This window comes from Blennius ocellaris, assembly GCF_963422515.1.
Source record: "Blennius ocellaris genome assembly, chromosome: 21".
Lineage (NCBI taxonomy): Eukaryota > Metazoa > Chordata > Actinopteri > Blenniiformes > Blenniidae > Blennius > Blennius ocellaris.
In genome coordinates this window covers 4,779,390-4,804,561 of record NC_137670.1, presented here as the reverse complement: position 1 = coordinate 4,804,561, position 25,172 = coordinate 4,779,390, and the positions used below count along the sequence as shown (strand labels likewise).

Here is a 25,172-nt window from a genome sequence, read left to right as displayed (position 1 = left end):
CTTTGGTGTGTTCTTGTGCTCATTCTCAGGTAAGCGCAGCGGGACCAAGACACAGCGTGCTGAGAGGATACATTTTCATCTTGGTGAGACTCTTTTCATCACTCTGGGGTAGATTATTTCATCTATCAGATCTCATGAAAACAAAAACATGTTGAAATTATTACTGTACCTGTATGTATGAGTTTAAAAGTGTATTTCTTTTATCAAGAGATCAAGTTTAAGAGCTTGATGTGTAACTACTCTCTCTCTTAATTGGATCCAGAAACTATGGAGCTGATGGGATCCACTCTGACAGCCACTTACGCTCGGCCAAAAACCAGCCACTTCCTCCCTGCCATCTCCACCATGGCATCCAGCTACCGCAACACACAGCCTGCCTTGGCAATGAATCCCAGTGCCAATCTGTGGAGGACCAACAGCTATTACAAGAACAGCAGCGGTATCCTGGCCCCTTCTTCCATACAACGTGAGAACCTGGACCTGGTCCGAGCCAAGACCATGTTGTACCCATCCAACAGGAGTGCGCTGACTACACGCTACACCCCAGATGACTGGTACAAGTCCAACCACAACAACTACAGGGAGTCCGAATCGTCCCGGAAGAGCGCGGAGCGGCTGAGGAAGGACACCCTCCGGCTGATGCAGGACAAGGAGCAGCTGACCAGACGGAGCCAGGAGAACACCAGCAAGAACATCGGCGAGAGGCTCAACGACATCGTGTTCTGGAGGTCCGAGCTGAGCCACGAGACCGACAACATGGTGACGGAGATAGCAGCCCTCAACGAAGTCAAGAGGAGGCTGGAGAGAGCGCTGGCGGAGACTGAGGGACCTCTTCAGGTGAGCAGAGAAGGACGTTTGTGGGGTGTTTTGAACATTTTGAATACAACCGTTGAGCGCACTTGTTAGCGTGGTTATCGTTCATGCATATCACGTCTCGGGGAGCGTCACAGTATCTGTGGTGAAACAGTTTTGACAAAGGTTTAGTTGTAGCAACAGTATCTGTCAAGTCCTTCCCAACACGCCAGCTGGGTCGGATTCTCATCTAGGTCACTTTACTGGCCTGTTAGAGCACCAGTGGTCATCTCTGTCACCCAGAGTCAACATGATCTGGACGGACATTTGATGCGAGGGTAATATCATGTGGCGGGTGGCTTTGTTAGACACTTATTGAAGTAACTGAAACTGGAATACACACCTAGGACATTGCAATGCACTGCGTGCATGAACATAAATAACTGGATGCTTTTGATGCGGTGTATAAAAGGTGTAGACAATGAAAAAGACAGGTAGTGTATACTACTTGGTGTGAGTTACTCTAATCGGAGATGACAGTTCTGCTTTTCTTGGATATTAAAATACTTCAGTTTTGGTCTTTATGCAGGGGAGATCGGTTTTTCTCTGGTGCAGGTGAATACATTTAGCAGAAGGGGAGAAGAGGTAGAACTGGGCAGGCGAAACTGCAACAAGAAATTATTATTTGAGTGTATTCCAGAAGGACTGAGAATCAAACAGAGGCTTTGACCACTTCTTTAAAACAGTCCTGTTGTCTTTTTTTTTGTTCTCAATTTGATGAAAATGTGAATATAATTGGCTGGAATCAACTAGATACATTTTTGGTGCAGAGAGGACATTTTTGCTTTTTGCTGTGCTAAATTTAATACCTCGCTGTACCAACATATCCAACTCCACATCGTTGAGCTTGTTTGGTGCCCCCCCCCCCCCCCCCCCCGTGGTGACCACAAGCAAACGAACGTGGAAGTCATACAGTTTCCAGCAGATCATGTAGACTGGGTCTAATGCAGAGATGACATTGGATTACTGTCAGTAAATGTCAGTATGTTTGAGTCACAATCTTTTTTTTCCAATAGGTTTCTCAAGAGTGTTTGTACCACAGAGAGAAGCGCATGTCCATCGATCTGGTCCACGACAATGTCGAGAAAGATCTGATTAAGGTGAGAGCAGGAGATTGTGCTGCGACAGTGGCGTCAATAAATCAATGATCTTATCTTTTTTACCTTTGTTGCAAGGAAGTTGAAGTTATCAAGTCATGCCAGGAAAGAATGAGGCGACATCTGGACAGAGCCATTGCTCAGCTGGCGTAAGTCTGGAAGGAAGATTGTTCATCTATTCGTTCAGACTTCATCGTTTAGTTTGTGGGGTTTTTCAGGTCAAACCGAGCTGCTCAGCACGAGCTGGAAAGAGACATGAGCGACAAGGTGACGGCTCAGAGGATCGATGACAGGTGCCACCATCTGAGGAACACATCAGATGGTATCGGCTATTACAGAGGGATCGACAGACTGGACCCTTCGTGAGTATAGTTTCACTCATGCACTGTTTACTCTTTGGAAACCAAATTCTTGCTGACATTGTCTCTTCTGTGTTCGATCAATCACATGTTCCGTTAGGTATTGAAGTCCACTCCCTGAACTTTGTCTTTTCTTTCCCCCTCTCAGACTCTCAGTGCCCGACTCCTGGTCCAAGTTCACAGACGACAACATCTTACTCTCCCAGAGCGAACGTGCCGCGTCGCACAAGCTCAGGGATGAGATCGAGATCTTGCTGAACACCACCTCCAACGAAATGTGGAACCAGTTCAGCGGCGTCAACGTGGCCTTCAGCAACCGCATCTCGGAAACTGCTGATGCCAAAAACAGCCTGCAGACACACCTGGCGAAGGTCTTCCCCTTTTTGTTTCTTATCTTTTGTCTTTCAACATTTCAAGTGAAAACACAGCATTTTTGCATTTTTGTTTACGGTACCTAATCAAATGTCCAAACCCAATAAGATGAAACATCCCCCAATCATTTCACAATGAAAAAATATCTGTTCAAAGTCTTCACCGCATGGCGTCAGCTTCCATCCACTCGCTTGCTTTATTTAGTGGATAATCAAATTTGTCCTCTCAGCAGAAGAGATCATGTGCTTGAACGATTATCTTTTCCTTTTTACCAAGTCAACAGTAGGAAATGCTACATGTAGCCACATCTGTAAAAAGAAGGTCTGTATTGTCTCTTACCTGCGGCTTCAGACGACATTTAGGATCTCATTTGGATTATGTGCATGTTTACTGTAAAACTTCCCTGTAAATGGAGGTGAATGCTGTTTCGCTTTTCTTCATGTGCTATACTCTACATGGGGCCAATGCGTTTGGGTTAAATGAAAAGGATTCTACTAATTCCACATTTGAAGACTAACACACTAACTGTCCATGCAATGTGAGACACACCATCGTCAATAAAGCTCTCAGGCCCCATCAGCTGTGAGGAATAGTCATTTCATGGAATTGGATTACATCAAATGGGCTCGTACAAAGCAGGCCAGTGTTCTTTCTCTTTCCGACATGTTGTAGTATGTTAGCTGTGCTGCTTCCATTACAAGATGCATGTGTTAAAAGACTCCCCTTTTGCCGGTCAGACGCTGCAGGAAATCTTCCAAACCGAGATGCTGATTGAGTCTCTGAAGAAAGCCCTCAGAGACAAAGAATCTCCCCTGAAAGTCGCCCAAACCAGGCTGGAGGAAAGAACCCGCCGGCCTCATGTCGAGCTCTGCAGAGACAACCCACACCACAGGTAGCTGCAGAACAACAGCCCTTCTTCCAGTGACCACTTGTTACGAGCTTCAAGCATACATGTAGATGTTTTTTTTTTACAAATATACTTATCATTGTTGTCCAGACTTGTGGTCGAGGTGAGAGAGATCGAGGACACCATTCATAAACTCCAGGAGAGGCTGATGGAAGCAGAAAACACTCTGCAGGCTCTGGTGAAGACAAAGATCACGCTGGAACATGACCTGTCCATCAAGGCAAACTCGCTCTTCCTGGACCAGGAGAAGTGCATGAGCATACGGAAGAGCTTTCCCAGCATGCCGCGTCTGGTGGGCTTCACCTAACGCTGCTAAAACATGCAACTTCTGATGAGCAGCGTCATTTATGTTTTGTTGGGTTTGGGGTGGTTTACATTCCAAGTGAAAGTGCAAAGTTTCACCAAATGACTTCACTTGATGAGCACTGATGACTTGAAATATTTTGATCTTTTTTTTTTGAAGAATCCACTGCAATAACCAGCGTTCAGACAAAGTTCTTTATATATTCATGCTTTTATGTCATATTAAATGACCTTTTATGTTGCAAACTTGTGTTTATTCATGTATTAAAAAGATTTGCTTAGCCAAAAATATTGTCTAGTTTGATATTCAACTCATTGTGCAGATGTTATATAGTGATTTTGTGTTTTTGGTGTATATCTGAACTTTTCCCTTTTCAAAGACATGCTGAACAGAAGAGAGTATTTGAAATGGAAACAGTAAGTCCTGGCATTCAACCATTATCGATGTAGCCTCTGAATGCTTACAGTAAATTATTCGCCTTCTTCAACTATGAGTTGCTGTCATTCTTTGACACTGAAGAGTGTTTATACTTCAGTACAAACCCAAAGTACAAAGAATATGTCACAACCTCTGACAGAAACTCCAATCTGATTATAAATCCTAAAGCAAACAATGAAAGAATTTACAGGACGACGATTTCTCAATCATCTGTCTTCAAAGGCTGTCCCACTGTATGACTCATCACCTTGCCCAGAGGAGGAACTGGGAAAACAACGTGTAATGTTCACACACACACACCCTTCTCATAACACTGAAGCCCCGTACCATTAACTTCCTATCAGCCCCCACCCCTTCCCTCCGGACCCCCCCCCTCCCCACCCCTCTGCTGCCGTCTTCCAGAAGCAAGTAGGCTCAAGGATCAGTTTTATTTTGTTGATTTAGCCAACACCTTTCAGAGACTAAGCAAACAACCCCCGCCCCCCCCCCCCCCCCCCCCCCCACACACACACACACACACACACACACACACTATCCCACCACTGCACTCAAACCCCTCCACTACTACACTTCAACCTTTTGCTTTACCGAGAAGTAGTGATCCGGTTTTCGCATGGTCTTCACAGTTACTGTTCTGAGTGAAATTGTTTGCGTCTTCGTTTCACAAAAGTTTCCCGTTCACATAGCAATGGCAGAAACACCGAAAATGATGTAGTTTTCATGTCGTGCCACGAGTTGGTTGCTGTTGCTTGTAATTTTGTAATGAAACTGTAAACATCAACAATGGTGAGTACATGGACATTTGTCCGGAAGAAGGGTCAGCAACTTTTATGACCAAAACATGTTTAGCCTTCAAAATATAGATTCATATATAGTTTTGATATATGAACATAAACTATTGATCTGCTATTGACTTTACCTCTGGATTTGCTGTTGGTTTTACTTCTGATTCTGCTGTGGGTATGTATGTTGGAATGTAGGGGGCGCTATAAAGCCATTTTGCTAGACACATGTGCAATGATCATTTTAGCAAGTTTAGGCCATCAAAAATGGAGCAGTTTATGATAATAATAATAATTACAGTAATAATAATTACTACGACAGCTGCGCATGAGCCATAGCAGCCTTTCCCCAGAGCATGTACAAGTTGGGAACTTGTGTTTTCAGTGGCTCCGAGCACCGTAGTTGTGTAAACAGATGGCCAAAATGCAACAGAAGTTTTGCATTTTCAATTAAAACTATTTCTGTGTTAATGGGGCCGAAGATTAAAGATTGTCAGAGGATGGATCAAAGGAGAAATAAAGGCTAGGTCACATAAAGTATATACAAAAACCTTCTCTCATCTTTATGAGTTTTAAATATCTCCAAGAAGGTGCAGTTTACATCTTAAAATCAAGAAATGTCTGACTGTGGGTGAATATGAAACTGGAGCCAGACACAAAACCGCCGACAAAGTAATCAGGCATAATAGATGCAACATTGAATGAAAGCAGTAAAAAAAACAAAAAAACGAGCTGGGATCTATTAAGACGGATGACTCCAGTAAAAATCCTTTTAATGGCTGCGAAGCTAAAGTAAAAGCACGAACATCTCTCATGCACTGTAAGAAGAGAGTAGTTTCACTGTTGGGAGATTCCTGAGTGTAGGGAAGAGTGGCCATAAAGATAAAAACAGTGTGGGTGTGCGTGTGTGTGTGTGTGTGTGTGTGTCTGTGTGTGTGCGTTACTCTGTACTTTGAGTTATGTGTAATGTCTTACATCTTTATAAATCTCGGCCCATTCTGCAAACAGCAATGTTGTTTGAGTACAACCCTCAGGAGCAGGTCAACCCCAGGAGGTCTCTACCACGGCTTCGTCTTCACCGCTCAGGCACATTCCTGAACCACAACACTGCAGAAGAAGAAAAGGACCCCTGTTGTCCAGTTTCTCTCGTCACCTTGAAATCAAGCACACTGACAGATAGCAAAGACTTTAGGGTTTTCCTCGTTTTTGTCCGTCCCCCCCCCCCCCCTTTTCGTTACAACTCCAACCAGTGGAATGAACCTCCACTCTCATGTGCAAGTTTGAGGTTATGGGTTATGGTTCTCTTTCTGGATGGGACACAAATAGGTTTTCTTATTTGACCTCCTCTCCCGCCCCCCCCCCCCCCCCCCGTACACAGGGAATGTACTCTGGAATTCGCCCCACAGTCCAAACATATTGGCAGTTTATTTTTAACAGCAGATCTTGTTATAGATGCCACGCGCGCCGTGTTATTTTATGTTTCTGGCATACCACCATATTGAGGAGCCGATCGAAGAACACTTGAGAACAGAGTCGGTCGCTGAGGTTTTTTTTTTTTTCTCGCTACTACAGATTTGAACTCGGCGGTCATCTGTTTAACAATTTACATGATCTATTACATTAAATCAGCACATTGAGGTGCTGAATGGTGGAGTAGTGGGAAGTTCTTGCTGTAAGGAAATCCCTAGTACTTCAGAGAATTTTCCCCACAACCCAAAGTGAAACAAGAGGTGTGGAAGGTGAAGGAATGGTGGTGGAGTGGTTAACTAGCCCACCTGAGATTCATGTTTATGTTTGTAAATCGTCTATATTGTTATATTCTCTGTGTTCAGGACCCACAGAACCCTGAGTTCTCAGATATTTTTATCCATACAAATTAAGGGCTTCTTAATCACATATTTAGTTATCTAAATCATAAATAATAATGAGAAACCATCTTTCCAGTCAGGCTTACACAGTTTTAAATACTCCACTTTACAGTAAATAATGTTATTCAATAAAGCTTAAGAGTTTGGTCTGGCTGCCATTTTCTAGTTAAGCTGCCACGACATCTCAGATTGGAAAGTAAACTCTACCAACACGTTTCCTGGTGGTGAATTACTTCACGGCACAAACACCCTCAACAGAACCATAATGGCGTTTGATGCAATGGATGGAGTACCAATCAGCCATTAGAACTTCTTTAACACACTGCACTCCAATCCTTTTCTCACAATCTCTACATTTATATTTCTTTCTCCTTTCTTTGGCTGTACAGTTTGCCACCTGATTAACCAAACTACTACAGAGTTTAAAACTCAGCATTTGTGGAAATCCGGCTCTTCCGGCGGCATTTGGATTGGAGCCAAGGCTCTTGGTTTTCTCTATTGGATATTTGTCTGCTCCATCACCGGGCTTGTGAGGTTTGTCTATTAATGTAAGCTGGGATGAAACAAGAAAAAAAAAAAAAGTGAGCAGGAACCTGTTGAGTAATGGCTGTAGGAACTGTTACAAGCTAAAAGGAAGCTGGAGACGCACTGATAAGGCTCCGAATGCCTCTTGTGGGTTTCTATCCCAACTGCCATGTCATGTAACTGCTCGACAAATCTTTACCTTTCTCAAAACTTTTAGACTTTGAGTCATCTTTGTCTCCTCCCCCAGCATTCTGCACACAACTGCTCCCTCGAGGAGGATGGTGTGATAAGCCCAAAGAGCCCGACAGCTAAAGTTCAGCGATCAAGACGTTTTGAGCGGACGTGAAGCTGATTTTACACCGACGTGGCATTCAAACTGTTAAGTGGATTTCTGGAATGATCCATAACATTGATCTCTGAACGCACTGCTTCACATTCAGCAGGAGTAGAGAGGTCAAGACAGCACTGCAGTCTTTTCTTATGAATCATGGTGGGCTGATGATGATGATGATGATGATGATGATGATGATGCCCCCTTGAAGGTAGTGCTTAGTGCTTATCAGAAATCATTATCGTTATCGAAAAACGTTCACCTCCTCAGGTGAAACTTTGCTTCGACTCCATCTCCATGGAAACATGGGATAATGCTCAAATGTAGCATATAAATAATAATAGATAGATGGATAGATAGATTTGGTTATAATTTATTTGTTATTCTTGTGGTTTTATTTCATATATTATTTCACATGAATGTCATTAATTTATTTCTGATATGCTTTATATATTAGAGAAGGGGGTGAATGTGTTCATTTAAGTTCATAAAATGTTATAAAAGAAAAGACATTGTACTCCTGTATGTACTTTATGTCAGTGTCTTGCATTTCATGAACACAAATTGTTGAGAAAAAAAAAAGGATCCCAAAAATGTTAACAGAGGTAGTATATGGGTATGTTGAACATGATCATTGTAACTGAACAAAGCTAACCAAGTTAACAGTGGGGGGATAACATGATGATGCCGCAGGTTGCGGAGAAAGTTGAATCAGTCAAAAAGTAAAAGAAAAAAAACAACAAAGATTTGGTATCAACAGATGATGGCTCCAAAGAGGCACTGGACACCAAACCCTCAGAGACGGTGTGTACATTTAAAGAGTTTATCCTCAGAGAAAAGGAACTCATAATTACAAAATATAACAATGAAACTGTATTCCACATACGGTGTTTTGTTAGGCTCCTTGATTGTTTATATAACTGTACAGGGTGTGGTGAGGTGCGCTCCTGAGTTCACAATGGTAAAGGTTTGGGGATCCCTCAAGAAAATGTTTGGAATCACTGGTATAGATGGTAAAAATGCTGCTACTGCACATACACATCCATAGTAAATAGTGTCATGACTCCCAGTCCATATTCTGCCGGAACTTGGTAGATTTACAGTTGAGTAATAGCAATCCCCACATCTGTCCATATGAATGTCCTTATGGACAACCGACAGTACCCACTAAAACTCAGCATGACAACTCCATCGTTTTCAGCGTTTCTGTCATTTCCAGGTAAACAGACATCTTTTTTATTTTTCATTTATGCTCAAACAAATTTTCTGCTCTCTCATGCTGATGTTTCACAATTTGCCCTCAGAAATGAAAAGGATGCAAGACAACATGTGAATGATGTGCGTGCGAGTTCATAAACATCAGCTGATGCCTCTCAGACTTTTCAAACCTTCAATCGAAGCTCTCAAAACACAGTCGTGCAAACACCGGGCGGTGATGATTACAAGTCTGCAGCTTACACGTTGACACAGGAGTAACAGACCTTATGATGGCACAGTCACTGAGGCATGGCATTAATTAATTTGTTCACCACAAAAGCCACGTTTCGGTTCTGTCTGGATGATTCGAACTGCTGGGAGTCGGGTGGGCTTTAAGGTACGAGGCTCTGTTTGCCTCTTTGTTGCCGTCTGTCTCCGTTTCTGTCTCCGCTGATTAAATTGTGATGACAAGTCAGGGGTTGTGAGAAGCTCAGAAATTAGCTGCACACAAACAAACAGACCGCGGCTGCTCTCAGTGCTCTTTCAGTTCTTTGTCTTTCTCTCATCTCAGATTCTTGCCTGAACATGCATTCAATCACATTTGATCATAGCATAAATCACCGTAAAAGAACAGTTCGTGTATTACTTTACCGGAAAGTCAAAGTTGGCAGTATGTATTTTGTTAGTATTTTAAGTAGTAGTGGTCTTTCAAAGCAAATAGGCTGCTTATAAAGATCTGAGGGATCCGGGTGCATCATAACAAGCAGGTAAAAAAAAACGACACTTGAATAATGTAGCAGAAAAGTCATGATTTAAAAAAAAAAAACATTATGATAAATATGTATAAATGCCAATAACAGTTAACTTCTGGACCGATTTTAACCCACGTTCTATGTTTGACACCACTGATTCAATCAGTATATTTATTTAATACATGCAGGTGACTAAACCCATTTTGCATGATATTATGTTGAACACTTCCCAAAAGCATGTGTTTAAGCATTGAACAGTACAAAAGAAATGCACATTTATCCAGGGAGAGAAAAGCAGAAAGAACAGAAAGTGAACGTACACTGAGAGGTCACAGCTGAGTGACAGTTGCCACGACTTCTCGTCATCAGTGGCAGATCTTCAGCTGGATCCACTGTCTCAAAGACAAAGTAGTAAATATCTGCTCCGAGTATGAGCTCCGTTTCTCATCTCAGCTGATGTGTTGGGACATAAGCCAAGCTGAACAATTTAATGCAATAAAGTGAAAGGAAGGAGCTTCAAAGTCAACAAGAGGAGCATTGTTGTGGGTAAAAGTCCCTATTTTTTGTTGTCCTCTTCCACATCTTCCGGTCTCTGGAATTGTCATTTAATCTAGCTGTTGTCAAAAAGCTGCGTTTTCAGAGGCTCGGAGCACCGTTGTCATAGAAACAGACGCCGAGGACACACTGCAAGGTTTGGGTTTTCACTTGAAAACGTTGCGTAAAACGGGCCCTGGAACCCTCAGTGGAGGTGGAGCACCTTTCACGGCAGCTGTCGCCATTGTCGTGAGATCCATTTACCAATTACAATCATCTAGAATGATCCGTTTTTTTTTTTTTTTAAACTCTTATTGGCCACATCTGCTTTAACGCTCTCCCCCCGTGTCGGTATGTGGATGGGGTTACCGTAACCCAATCATGTCTACTCTCCAGATTCATGCCTCTTGGCCAAGCTCCTATCTATGGTTCTGGAATCCACTCCAACTGTCTGCTGCACTACGGTGGAGATAAGCCATGCCATCTGAACGGCAGGAATGAAATGTTAGTCGCCGCTCCAGATGTAACATCATTCAGTATCTCCGCCTCAATGTTTGCTATGCAGCTCTCTCTGGAGAGTTTGGCTTCGACCCCAGCCTCGCAAATGGAGTAAACTTAACACTCCCGTGTCCACTCAGCCCCACTGATTGTCAGTCTTTTACAAACATTGACATATAAGGGATGGGGAGAAGGAGTGCCTGCACAGCCACACAGCAGTGTAACCAGACCTCGTCGGCACGTGGAGTTGCAGACTTCTATCGTTCATCCAGTTTTGCAACGCGTGTGATCAGAGTTCAGTGCTGATAATCCAGCAAACGCCAGAGCGCTGCCGGTTAAATATAGAGCAGATACAACCGCACAATCTCTCAGGACGGAGAGCTACTTCTGCGTGGCACAGTCTCAGAATGTCACAAAGTTTGATAACGGAGCAGCGACAAAGCGGCACTTCATGAGTGTGCGTTTGTGCGTGTGTGTGTGTGTGTGTGGTCTCAAGCACAGCAGAAGGGCTTCCATTTTCATGTGAGTGTGAGAAAACACATGCAGGGGTATCCAGACTGTGTCAGTAAAGTGGCGAAGAACAGAAAGTGGACGTTGACAGGGGCTATCTGAGGTCGGACACATCCTGAACTCCTCTACCACTCCGCTGATGTGTGTGTGACAAAGTGTGCAGGAAGCTCCACGTGGTGCACGAACGATTTTTGGATATTCATTGGCGCAATTATCACTTCAGTATAAATATACACGTTGTTTCCCCAAAGTATTTGCCGGGCCATCTAGATCATTGGATTCGGGTGTTCCAGTCACTTCCATGGCCACAGGCATACAGAATTAAGCACCTGGCATGCAACACTGAAAGCTTCAGAATGTCAAGATATTTTGAACAATTTCATGCTCATAACTTTTTAGATTTCCGAGACTGACCTTTTGTGTTACAAAGTGAATGCACACTAGTGCACTCAGCAAGATCCATAAAGACCTTGATCCAGTTTTATCGTCCTGAACAGAGTCCTGATCTCAACACCTTTGGGATGAATTAAACTGTGAGCCAGGCCTTCTCATCCCACATCAGTGTTTCACCTCACAAACGGTCAAAGATATCCAAAAACACACCTAAAGCAAGAAAATATTTTGGTCAATTGAGTTTATGTCCAGGTTACTCTGCCCGAAGAAGCTCCAGAGGAGATAAGACAGTCAAATCAAACTCTAAAATAGATACTAGAAGGAGCAACTCCCTGGAATGAATTTCCAGGAATCCCATTCATTACAACACTGGTGTGTGCGTGTAGTGATAACCTCAAAGAGGACTTTCAACATCAGGGGCTGTGGTATTGGAGTGGAATGACATCTCCCTCCCTTCTGAAGTGAGTCATGTCAAACAGAGGAGAGCCCCAGATGCTATCGCTCAGTAGCGGTGCGCTGGGCATGTCCGTCCACACTTTCACACACACACACTGAGTCACGAGGGTGACTGCAGGACTACTGGTGGGAAAACACCTTCACTGCATCACACCAGCACATCAGCGGTGTTTGGCATCGCCATGGCAATGGTAAGTTTTGAACCTCCCAATCAGGATCATTAAAACAAGTTTAAAAAGACAGCCAATAAACCAAAGCGTGAACTATTTTTAACCAAAAGGAGGGATCAAATGGTAATTGAAGCTACTTCACCAGCAGACTGGACCAACAAAACCCCAAAATCAGGGGTGTCAAACGCATTTTAGTTGAGGGGCCACATTCATCCCAATTTTATCTCATGTGGGCCAGATTGGTTAAATAGTGTTAAATTAACCTTCAAATTTAAACTTTAAAGTCTTTCTCTGTTGTGGTGCAGAGAACATACATCTATATTATCTATCTATCTATCTATATATATGTATATATATTGTTGCAAAAAACAAGCAATTACTACTGAAAGTGACTCCAATCTCAATGTAAAGACAATTTTTATGGAACCTTCTGGTGCAAAATACAGTGGCATGTTCATAAAACACTGATCCTATAGCTGTTGCACTGACAACATAGCTTTGAGACTAGTTTTCTATCTTTCATGGTGGCTTCACTGATGTCTCAGCTCGGGTCTCACAGAGGCAGTGAGACTGCAACAAACACGTCGCAGACATTTTGTCATACTTTTTCTTTTGTCTGCAATAAATCTTCAAAAATCATACTTTTTTTATTTTACTGAACCACAAAGTTGTACAGCTTTATATTTCGATCAAATTATGGTTATTTTTCTGTTCAACAACAATGTATATATTGCTGTTTTGTCTGATTTTCTTTTTTATTGCATTTTTAATGTTTTCTTTTATTGGATCAAACTCCTACCTTGCTTTTAACACACCAGACAATACTCAAATGTTCTTATTTTAAAGTTTGGCATGAAAGCGAATCTTTATTTAATACTGTGTATTTCCTGATGTTTGCTTAAGTTTTAGTATTTTTTTTTTTTATGATAGCACTGATCGGAAATGACAAGTATCTTTAAAGGTAGATTGCTGATATCAGTTACCAAGACATCAAAACAACGTTGACCAGCTCATATACACATACAATAAGTTAGTAACTAAGGCAACCCGTGCGCTATTACGCACGGCGTGTCTATATCTGGAGCCCTGGCTGTGAACCAGAGGGTCACTCCATGACGCAGCGACGCACGCAGGGCGTTGTTCTTCCATAATGAGACACTTTATAACAAACGTCACCCTCCTGGCATCAATCTAGTCTGAGAGCGACTTGAGGGACGGACGGACGGACTATCGCTGTTGGACTCTTTTTTTTGTGGGGAAAACTTGCTTTGCGTCTAACAAGCCTATAACCCTTTTCTTTCTTTGTGGAAATCCAAGCTTCCTGCTCCGAAGTAAGTGGACTTTTCTCTCTTGTGAAGTTTTATTCAGCTGCGATGTGATTAAAGACGGAAGCGCGCTTTTTTCTCTGGGATACACACGGATTCACTGAGCGCACGGGCGCTGTCACACTGGATCTCTCGCTTATGCTTGAAAATACACTCATACGCACTTTTTGAGAAGGTAAAACCACTTTGATTTAATGGATCAAGTCATCTGGTGCAGAAACATACTCGCGTGTTGTGAATGGATGGAGTTTGAAACGACCAAAAATGTTTTATATTTCCCCAAGTTTGAGGCATATTTGTATCAACGATCACAGTATGTCAATGAATTCATAATTTTTCAACATTAACCGTATAACTGACTTAGAGAGACATTAGAGAGAGATTATTCCATGTGAAAGAGACAGCTAGGTCTAGAAAAGTTTTGTTGTTTTGTTTTTTTTAAAAGGATGTGCGTATTTACGCGCTGCAGCAGCAGCAGCAGCAGCGACACACCCATGTCCCACCAAATCTCACATCCACACTCAGACATTGGACAGACCGTGTCCTTTCTTTACTCCTTTCCAGATCTCCTTGACAAGATGCTGCTCCTACTACTGGGAATCATCCTGCTGCACATCGCTGCTCTGGTTCTCCTCTTTGTGTCCACAATTGTCTCAGTGAGTAAAAAACTAAAAAACAACAACAACAAAACACAAAACTCCGTAAAAAAGTATCTCAGATGCGTAAAATGAATGAAATGGGAAGCAGGATTAAGCCTAAAACTACAATTCATTGTGTTACATGTATGTATATTGTACTGCTTTACCATAGCATGTATTAAATCGCATTGTTATATTCACCAGGTATGGACAACAAATGAAACTGGCACCGGAGATCTCTGGTACAACTGCTCTACTACCAATGGAGGATCCCACTGTAACCCATCATCCACTGGAGGTCAGACACCTGCTGTAAACGTTACTTTGCTCCCCTTCAGGACAGCTTCACAACATTCAACTTGCACAAGCTGATAGTTGCACATCGTTCTCATGATTCTTTGCTGGAATCCAGCATTGCACCGTGTTGATGGCGTGGGTGTGTCACAGCTCCCTCTGGGACTCTGGTGCCATCTAGGGCAGAGAATGTGGCAGTGTTGTTTAGAAGTGCGAGCTGATAGGCCGCCACTGTATAAATAGTCCTGGTGTGATGTCCATATTCAGGTCTCGTGTTGGGGAGTCCATAGTGACAAGGGCGGGTCGTGGGGGTTCAGAAGATCAGGGTGGGGCTGCAGAGGGAGGAGGGAAGGGGGGGTATTTAGAGTTTTAGATGTGTGTATGTGTACGTGTGTGAAGGCGGAGGGGACCTTGGACCACCTCGTGCAGAACATAGCATACTGATGGCGGGTCACGCCCAGTCAGCCTCAGATCATCATGTCCAGTGTTGGTTTTCAGGGATCATTAGGACATTTTAAGGCAGCAGCTGCAGTGTTAAAAGATTTATGTCCACAAAGTCAGACATTCCAGGTTGGATTTAGAAAGTGCATGAGATACTAGACGACATAAAAAAAATGTTTAAAAAAAACCCTAAAACAAAACAAAAAAACATTTTGAGTTATGAGGGAACAAGTTGGTGTGAGAGCTCCTGAATGTGCTGCCTCAGTGGTGCAGCGGCCTGATGTCACCGCTCTAGAATGAGCCGCGCTCAGCCAATGTGTGTGTGTGTGTGTGTGTGTTTACTCAGGCCTGCACGCCCTGCCAGGTAGTTCCACTCGCTCTCATTAGTGCACTGACGCACAGTGTTTATTCAAACGAGGCGCATGTGTCGGGAGATGTGAGATAGCGGGTCTACATATGCTCACGCAGCTTTTCTGCTGATCAGCCGCCGTCTCACTCACGGCCATCATCGGTTATTTTCGGTCCATACACTCAAAACTTCCGAGTTTTTTTTCCCGTTGCCATGGTTACAAACATCCTGGCCTAGTTGGGTGTCGGTGACGCCCGGGCATGAGGTACGCCAGTTATCACATGCTTAGTGAGTTAAACACTGCGTCCTCACAGCCAGGAAAATGACTTCATACAATTTATTTGCACTAAAATTAGCTGCAGAGGGGAAAAAAAAAAAAACATCATCACACGAGGAGTAAATACTGCAGGCGTTCTGCTTTCTGCAGAGAAAACATCAACAGGGGGGCTTTTTTTCCCCCTGTTTGCATTCATAGTAAACTTTGGTTTTTCCTGCATTGTATGACTCCAATAATAAACTGCGACATCTCGGAATATGAGCCGCGCACTTGCTTGTTATTCTGAGCCGCACCTCATACCAGGAAATGCCCCATGTCGCTGTTTCCTACTATAGGAAGGAAGAACGGCACATTGTCTGTTTATCAGTGCGGTATTGCTATAGTTATATATACATATGCCTGAAAAAGAGGGATCGCTGCAGTGGACTCTTGGAAATTTGCAGTGGGTCAGGTTTCCTCTCCCGATCTTATCGTCAGGACATGCTGCAACGCGGTTATTGTAGGTAACCCGACTCCAGACTCCTGCACAATCATTCATAACAGATCGTCTCTGGAAGTCTAGAGCAAAGATTGATTCTTTAAGTCATGTTTTTTTGTTGTTGTTTTTTAACGAAGGCTACAGATTGAAAGTGTAATGAGCTCATGTTGAAATGTGGTCAGTCGGGGTGATAACTCTCAACTCAATCGTCTTTATTTTTTGTTCTTGAACAATAATAAATTATGCATAGAGCATTTTTTTCCCATGTTATAAATTCCCCTCCTCCTGCTATTAAAGCCACAACTTGGACTTTGATTTACATCAAGTAGGCGAATCAATAAACCACTAAAGGAAACAAACGGCAAAGATGGAGTCATTATAAAATTATTTGCCAACATCAGAATAATGTTCGTATAACGGATGCACAGGCAGTTGTTTCATGATCAAACTTGCTGTAAATGTCCATTGTGAGCAAAAAAAAAAACCAACGTAAAGAAACAGAAAGTGCTCTGGGAATCCAAAAGGACAGGAAATGAGCGTGCACGCCGTACGACACGAATCAAAACACACTCCAGTTCTGGTAAACTGTGCTCGGTATTTATTCCAGGTCAATACAGGTGTCTAATGGCTTAATGGCTTCTAGTTTGGTCTGGGAGGACTAGCAGTTAACGATCCATTTAGGTACATTTAGTGAAGGGTCCTCCTGCTAGGGGCTTGCCGAGCTTTTAGGAACCAGATACCCAGGTTTCATTGTTATGGATCCATTACACATTCCCAGAAGAAAACATGGCCGAGGTTAGCTCATTATGTTCTATTTGTGAGGATGATCAAGCTCAGGAAAGAGCTAAAGTGAGCCTGATTCACTGTTACATATGTATACCATGCATGATGACGACTACGAGCCCGTTATTGACTTCTTCTTTGTTTTCTTCTTCTTCTTCTTCTTCCTTCTCCACTCCAGAATGGATCCAGGCGGTCCAGGCTCTCATGATCCTCTCCATCATCTTTAGTTGCCTGTCGCTGCTCCTCTTCTTCCTCCAGCTCTTCACTCTGCAGAAGGGCGGACGCTTCTTCCTCACCGGAACCTTCCAGATCCTGGCCAGTAAGTCGACACGCTCGCCACTGCTTTCGTCCACCAACAGCACAAAACTATGTCAGTCTTAACCTGATGAGATTTATATTTTCCAAGTGCTCCTCTGCCCCGTATCGATAATGTAGCGAGACACAAATCCGCCAACTCATCGAGACCGATAGCTCACATCTCATCTTCTGCGGTGGAGAATTAAATTAGGAGAGTCTGAGCGGCTCACTAATGGTCTTTCATGCTCTGCTCGTCCATTGTGCCGTGTGGCCTTTGGACAGAAAGGAGCTGGCAGTTCATTGTGTTTCTCCGCTGGCAGCCATTTGTAAAATCCCAGGTTTATCCCAGGTAAATCGTTTTTTTCCAACTACAACAAGGTACAGCAACTAACAACAAGGTTTCCGCCAGAGTGTAATGACCCCCCCAGTCCACACTCTCCTGCCACTTGGTAGTTTTGAAGTTTACCCGCACTGTAATAACAATACGACTTGGTCGTCTGTCCATACGAACGTCCCCAACTTTTCGGAAACAGAAATGCGAAATAAAGTACGTGTTTTCACTTGAAACATTTTCATCTAACCCCTGCGTTTAGACGGGGTTCGGTTAAATGCTCCAATGTGATGTGGCGCTTTCTGAGAAGACTAACCTGCCTCCCGCCGCCTCCCTCAGAGTTCAGCTCAGAACACAGAGCGGAGAGCCGGATGCTGCGGAGAAACATGATCTGACCTCCCTTCCCCCCCCCCCCCCCCCCCCTCCTTTGCAGGTTTGTTTGTGATGAGCGGAGCCGTCATCTACACCGTGATGAGTCCGGAGTGGGTGCCGGCCACCGACGCCTTCGGCTACTGCTACATCCTGGCGTGGGTGGCCTTCCCCTTGGCGCTGATCAGCGGACTCATCTACGTCATCCTGAGGAAGCGAGAATGAGCCGACGACACCCCCCCACCCCCCCCGCAGTGTTCGCAGTAACCCCCCCCCACCCCTCTCTCCCCGCCCAACTGCAAGTGGTATCAAGCTCCCCCCCACCCCCCTCCTGATCGGAGCCACCAGGCCGAAACACTCAACAGGAGGAGTAATACCAAAAAGTCAAACCAACACAGAAACACCAATACTGTCTCAGTCAAAAGATGTATATAGTATCTATGGTTTAAAACCTATTTATAACACTTTTTACATATATGTACATAGTTTTTGTGTTGCTCTGTGGATGGATACTATGAGCTCTGTTTTAGCTGATTAAGTGCCTCAGTCTTTTGTTAGTAATGATGAATAATTATAAACTATTTTGTTGTGTTTTTTTTTTTGTTTGTTTTGTTAATCGCCAAAGAATTACTCGCAAAAAAAAAAAAAAGATGAAAAATAAAGGTAATTAACCAAAGTGCATGTCATAGTAATAGAAAGGATTAGGCAGACACATTTCTGACGGGCTTGCTTTAGAAAGAAAATGGATGTAACATAGCCATTAAATATAGATTTGGTCCTTTTTTTTTTTTTCCTTCTATTTGTTAATTTGCAAGTGTTTTTATTTTCGGTGTTTTTCTATTTCTTATTTTCAACAAAAGATGGTGCTATTGTATTTATCATTCCGATTACTGACAGCAATCATTTAGTTTTTTTTGTTTGGAGTCAAAACATCGTGAAGGGATACCCGGGCGGAGTTGGAAACCGTACACACAGTGCCGGACTGCTTCTTTAGGGAACACAGCCTATTTCAGTGTGCAGCATCTGACTCACTGCGCCGACGAAAGCATTCAAATCAGTATTATCCTGCAGGTTTTTTTTTTCAAAGTCAAAAGAAAAGCTTCACTTTTCGCTCTTGTTGCCTTAATTTCTTCTCATCATGTGTGTGTGTTTAACTGTTAAAGCCTCAGATCGCCAAAATGCCTTTTTATTTTCTTTTAAAACAGGATATAATTAAGAGAATAACACTGTGGGGCATTAAAGCCAAATGACATATACACTTAACAAGTACTAGAAAACAAAACACTGAGTTGAAGCCATATATAAAAGTACCAGATGATAGGAATATTATTAACTCTGTAGGTGGGGAACGGAGCAGAGAAGTTTGCGGTCATGATACAAATGTCTGTTTCACATACTTGAAGTTTGACATGCTGCAGTCTCTGCCCACTGACGTCGAGATGTTTTTTTTTTTGTTTTCCTCCTTCTACTGTATAAAACACTGTTTATATGTTGTGCATAACAGATGTGTCTCATAAATTACCCCCCCCACCCACCCCACCCCCCAAAAAAACACCCAAACATCAAATAAAAACTACTCTCACATTATTTAACACTGTGTATTGTCAAGAAGGGACAGGACTCCAACCGCTAAGTAGACAATAAAATGGAAGAAGATCTGCGGTGAAGAGTTTGATAATTGATGCATGTGCAGCACACGTGTACACCAGGGGTGTCAAACACATTTTATTACAGCAAATCTGTTAAAAACGTATAATTTCTTGGTAGTTTGGAGAGATTAGAGCCTCTTACAGGCCGGTTTTGGCCCACGGGCTTTATGTTTGACACCCCTGATGTACATTCTTGTGTACAGTAGCTGGTGGCCTTGGCAGGCAGGAGCTTTACGTGTTACCTGTGTTACCCGCACTGGGGTAAATGTATGACTCCTGCTTCTGGGGTAAATGCATCGCTGCTACACAGGGGTAAAATGCACTGGTCCAGGCTGGAATACTCGGCCCCCTGGTCCCCAGTGCCAGTTATTCCAAACACGCAGCTTGTGTTTCAGTGTCAACACGGTCTCTCATGACATCAGAAACAAGAGGAGCGAGACGTGTTTCCAACGCCATCCCAAAGCATCTGTCCTCCACTTGACACTCTTCCACTTCACCCCCTCCTCCCAACCAAAAAAAACCCAACTTGTCGTGGCGTATTAAAAGTATTTAATTCAGAGCTTACACTCGCTTGTCTGCTGTGGTTTTTAGCATGTGTGTCCATTATTACTGGGTTCAGTTAGAAGAGATCCTCTCTAATGACAACTGCCCTTTAACTGTGTTTACATCCTAACTTCCAAAGCGACTGAATTTAACCATTAAAGGATGTTTCTTACAACAGCAGAGAAGCTTTGTGTCTTTTACTGGCAGTTTATTCATCTAGATTCTATTGAGCCAAGAATAAGAGCATGCAGATGACGTCTGATGTACATCTTTGAAAGGATTCTTTTTACAGGCCCGAGAGGTTGCAGCCTCCTACGACCTCCCACTCCAACATATCAGGCCCGGGTCAAACCGGGACGCTGGATTGTGGTCTGTTTCTGTGGGAGTCCTGTAAAGTGGACATTGCTGTGAACATGTACAGTATTTATTCATCTGCAACATACATTTTAATTCAACATCTTCATGCTTTCTGTTATAAATAGGGTTTAACTTTTTTTTTCCCGCAATGCAACACCACCATCTCGTGGATGCACAAAGAACTGCAGCCAACTTCAATATCCATCACAACGTGGGCAAACACTGCACCCGTGTGGTAGAACCACAAAACTGCAGTTAAAATCACAAATGCAATGTCTCCCATGGGTGCAGCAAATCATAATTTTTCTCTCTGAAGTGTGTTAAAGCTCATTAACTTGATCTAAGACCATTAGGTTCGGCGTAAAAAGTCGCCTTGTTTGTCAGGGTTGGATTTCTGTCATTCAATGCATGTAGGAGATGGAGAGGGCTGGTTTATCCTCTATTAGCCATTAGTCAGTCTAATGAATGATCCTGAAGGCCTTTATGGCACAACACATTAGAGAGAAAGACAAGCAGACAAATTAGTCTTTTATCTCCGAGAAAAAATGTGAAAGATTTATTGGGCAAGACACCAAATCTACGTTTAATTAGTTTTATGCTTTCTTCAGTTAGACTGAATTAAAGCAAAGAATAGCTGATATACTAATGCTTATTAGTATTATGTGTTTTTTTCTGCACATGATCGATGCATTTATCTTGAATAAATGAAAAAATTTAAAGAATTTTCGTTATATTCCTATAAAAAGACGGTATCTATTTCAAAAATACACTCAAGACATGTAATAAATTATATTTAAATAATAAATAGTGATATTTTCATGTTTCATTTAATGGATATATAGTGCCTATAATTAATAGAAATGACAGTTCTGTGATAGCTTGTATTGTTGATATTTATGATATACATCTTACACGTGAAACCATATTTGATACTTTATACACACTCTTATATCTCAATATAGGGTTGCCAAATTCATTTTACTTCAGGGTCTATATTCAGACCAATTTCATGTCAAGTGCTCTGGATTGGACAAATAGTGTCATAATAACCTTTGTATTTATACTTTGAGGTTTATCTTTGTGGTGACGCAGCGGATAGTATGTGATGAATAAGTCTTTGTTTTTGTAAAAACCAAACATTTATATTACCAAAAATAACTTCAATCTAGACATAAATCTGATTTTAATGAAACATTCTGGTGCAAAATATATTGAAATGTTTACAAACTCACCCTGACAGCATGGCTTTGAGGCGAATGATAGTTTGCAAGCAATGATCTCAGTGTGTGTTGTGTCTGTGACTTTTAATAAACTTGGTTCAAAAAAAGAATATTCTTTGAAACTTTTACAATTTGCTCGGTGGTTTGGCCAGATTGGAGCCTCTTGGGGGTCAGTTATGTTTGACACCCCTCTCGTAGACATTTTATAAAATCTATCAAGGTTTGTGGACATATTAAGCCATTACCGCAACCATCTGATCACAAACAAGGTTACTCAAAATTTGTAAAAAAAAAAAAAAAAAAAAAGAAAAGAAAAAAAGAGCGTCTTGGAACTGTCAGTTAAAAAAAAAATTGAGTAAAAGCTTTTTCTCATCATGTTTTCTAAATGAATAAAGCAGTGAAAGGGTTAACTACCTGAAAATAATGGTGTTGATGATGACAGATAATCTCTCCATCAGCTGACACTAGATTAAACCACATTGTCATCCTAAACTCTGGCCCGGGTCCAATATTCCTGCACGCACAGTTAGGTTTCCTCGACGGTTTAAAAATAGAACAAAAAAGCTTGAAATGACACAGAGTCATTGAATCGTGTCCGAGGAGTATTGACTGATCTGCATCATTACCTCGGTGCTTTGTGGGTGTCTGGGGTTGGGCGGGGCGGGCGGGCGGGTTGGGGGGGGCGGCATCACGGGGTCAAGGGCGAGCTCTTAAAATAATCACTTTTCCTTTTAAATGCCTTAAAAATTCCTGCTGTCTTGTCCTATCACGCCCAATGTCACTATCACATCCCACGCACCTCCGAGTCCGAGTCAACTGGGAGATAATATTTTCTAATTTCTCAAACACAATGAAGCGGGGGGCGCAAACAGAAGGCCCACCTTAATCTATCACAGCTCCTTCAAGGGGGGTGGAGGGGAGGGGGGGCATGGTGACAGGCACAAAATCGCAGAGCCGGTGGGGAGGAGGGCAACAGACGCAATTAAGGCTCATGAAATGCAAATGGTGCTTTATGCAAGGGGGGTGGGGGTGGGGGTGGGGGTGGGCCATGGTGGAGGAGGGCTTGGACTCTCCGAGCTCTGCTGCCATCTGCTTGCCATCACCGCCGGTGGAGGAACCTTTGGGTCTGGGTAATTTGTAGCTTTAATAATTTCTCCCTCAGCCGGAGAAGAGCGAAGGAGGTGAGGGGCTTGGAGGAGCTGGGAACACACAGCTGGCTGTGAGATTGGATTTAGATTTCGCTGGTGGGATCACACTGGGAGACCCGACCGTGCACACTTTAGCAACAGACTTGATCATATTTACAAGTACGCACATGAATCGACAACCGCGACTGCTGCAAACCCCCGACGCCGGGAGTGGCGAACTCATTTCAGTTCAGGGGCCACATGCATCCCAATTTCACCGCGAGTGGCGAGACAGACCAACAATCACTTTCAAATTTAAACTCTAAAGTTTCTTTTTGTTGTTGTCGTGTGGACTATATGGGATGAAAAATGTCTATATTTTCACAATTGCTGTAGAAAATGACGACAGTTTCAACATAGAGCTAATTTTGATTAAACATTCTGGTGAAATTTACTTGGAAATGTTTCAAAAAAGACTGTTATGCTAGTTTCCTATCCTTCCTATTTTAGCTTGGGTCTCAGTTTCCCCTGTCTGAAGAAATTTGTTGAAAATAGAATGTTTTATTTGTGGTTTTCACAGTTTTATGGTGGTTTTTGCCAGAGCGGAGCCATTTTAACCCTTGGGGGCCTTATGTTTGATACCCCTACCCCAAACAATACCCGTCTATGCTTCACCAATGCTGACCCTAATCCAAGGTGTACGTCAAGCCCAGAGGGTCCGTAAATCCCGGAGGATGTCTGGAGGTTCTTTTAGGAACCTGATCCATGGCCACTGGGAGAAAAATACAGCCCCCACCACCCTCCCCACCTCTGAGTCTCCCTGGAGCTGTTTGAAGGGGTCAAAGTGGACAACACTGGGTTTTTTCTTTTTTTTTCCCCCTTCAACATTCATTCGCCTACACATCCAACACTCACCATACCAGCCTATTCCCAAGGTCAACACCGGGTCAAGGTCATCACCACACACGGCCGACCTCCGATCCCGAGGGCGTCCATCAACGCTCGGGACATAAAGCAAAAGCCTGGCAGCTGATGGAGTCGAAGACTAAATCAAACTCGGCTTCGGCAATACATCAAAATCACTTACGCCAACATGCACTCACACTGAGGGTCTAATTATTTCACAAACAAAGGAGTGGAAAAGGGCGAAGCCGTGTCGGGAATGTGGCACGTTCTGATGAACAGCAGATCCGTGGAGGGTTGACAATCGGTGGGGATGGAGAGCTGTGGTAAATACGGTGAAACCATGACGTGAGGAACGCCTTTGATTGGTCTGACATAGTTGGGATTTTCTGGCACGGCATTCAAATGATTTGAAATCTAACTTGCAAGACACAGACTATTCAGTGTCAAGAGGTAATTACGTATCTCATATATCATATGAAAATCTCTCGCGGGGTTCCTCAAGGCTCTACCCTTGGGCCACTTTGATTTATGCTCTGGCCCAGATCATGGAACGTCTGCAGCTCATCCAGAGTCCTCACCGACACAAAGATGGTACATTTCACCCGAGATTTCTGCTTTATAAAGCTTTGAATATGTCTCTAATTCACTTGTAAAATATGCCATGTTGAGCTATTACGTCACATACTGACCACATACTGCTACTATTTCAGAAAGGAAGCCTTCTTAAAAAGGTAAAAATGACAGCCAGTCACACAACTTGATGGACACATGCCACACATGAAGGCTTGAAGCATGTGCCCACACTGGAAATTCATGTCAGCGCACCCTGGCTTTGAGAGGGGACCCGGCAGGAATCTGTCAGCTCTATATGGAGCATCACAGGCAATGTAATTATAGCATTTAATACACACAAACCGTATGCAAAAGACCAAATGTAGTCAGAAAAGCAAACGGATTTGACATCATGCAAGAGGGAACCGGGTTCTGGTAAAGCTCAGTACTGGTCAGTAAAAACCTGAACGGTGTCATAAATCCACCGGGGAAATAACACGGCCTCCTATAGGAATAAAATCTCCAGTCAGTTATTTGTGGCCGCGCCGCATTTTAAGCAGGCAGGTTTAAGAATGCAGAGTGGAGTGTATATTTTCAGACACACACACACACACACACACACACACACGTGTGTAAACATTGAAGACCCTCCACATCAAAGAGCAGCAGGTTCTCTGCTCATCACCGAGGTCAACAGTCTCTAAATCACCCGGACAGAGCAGGAGCAAACGGATATATGAGCCAGAGGCCGACGGGAGAGAACCATAGAATGACATCTTTCTATTCATCGGCACAATCAAACATGTTTGGGGGGGGGGGGGGGGGGCAGAGTCGTTTGGAGTTGCAGCAACATTTCTTCTGTTTTAACTGCACTCTATTGATACTATGAGC

General features: G+C 43.1%; 2 protein-coding genes across 2 annotated transcripts; both read left to right on the top strand.

Annotated features, from left to right (window-relative positions):
• Positions 1-267: 267 nt before the first annotated feature.
• tekt3 (tektin 3) lies at positions 268-3,894 on the top strand (the record flags this gene model as incomplete). The annotated part of the gene is made up of 7 exons (XM_080516807.1): positions 268-837; positions 1,869-1,952; positions 2,028-2,098; positions 2,168-2,311; positions 2,457-2,679; positions 3,418-3,572; positions 3,678-3,894. 7 exons carry the CDS (start codon positions 268-270, stop codon positions 3,892-3,894), a joined length of 1,464 nt encoding a protein of 487 aa, XP_080372933.1.
• A 9,653-nt stretch (positions 3,895-13,547) lies between these two features.
• Positions 13,548-20,140, top strand: pmp22b (peripheral myelin protein 22b). Its single transcript, XM_080517067.1, has 5 exons — positions 13,548-13,676; positions 14,235-14,326; positions 14,513-14,606; positions 17,109-17,249; positions 17,992-20,140. The coding sequence occupies exons 2-5, from the start codon at positions 14,249-14,251 to the stop codon at positions 18,150-18,152; spliced, it is 474 nt and encodes a 157-aa protein (XP_080373193.1). The 5' UTR covers positions 13,548-13,676; positions 14,235-14,248; the 3' UTR covers positions 18,153-20,140.
• The last annotated feature ends 5,032 nt before the right edge of the window (positions 20,141-25,172 follow it).

What these genes read in the sequence shown, in the direction of transcription:
- pmp22b (XM_080517067.1), top strand. Translation starts at nt 14,249, where the DNA reads ATGCTGCTCCTACTACTGGGAATCATCCTGCTGCACATCGCTGCTCTG. An exon ending in TAACCCATCATCCACTGGAG is followed by an intron (nt 14,607 to 17,108) that starts GTCAGACACCTG and finishes TCTCCACTCCAG; the next exon opens with AATGGATCCAGGCGGTCCAG. An exon ending in AACCTTCCAGATCCTGGCCA is followed by an intron (nt 17,250 to 17,991) that starts GTAAGTCGACAC and finishes CCTCCTTTGCAG; the next exon opens with GTTTGTTTGTGATGAGCGGA.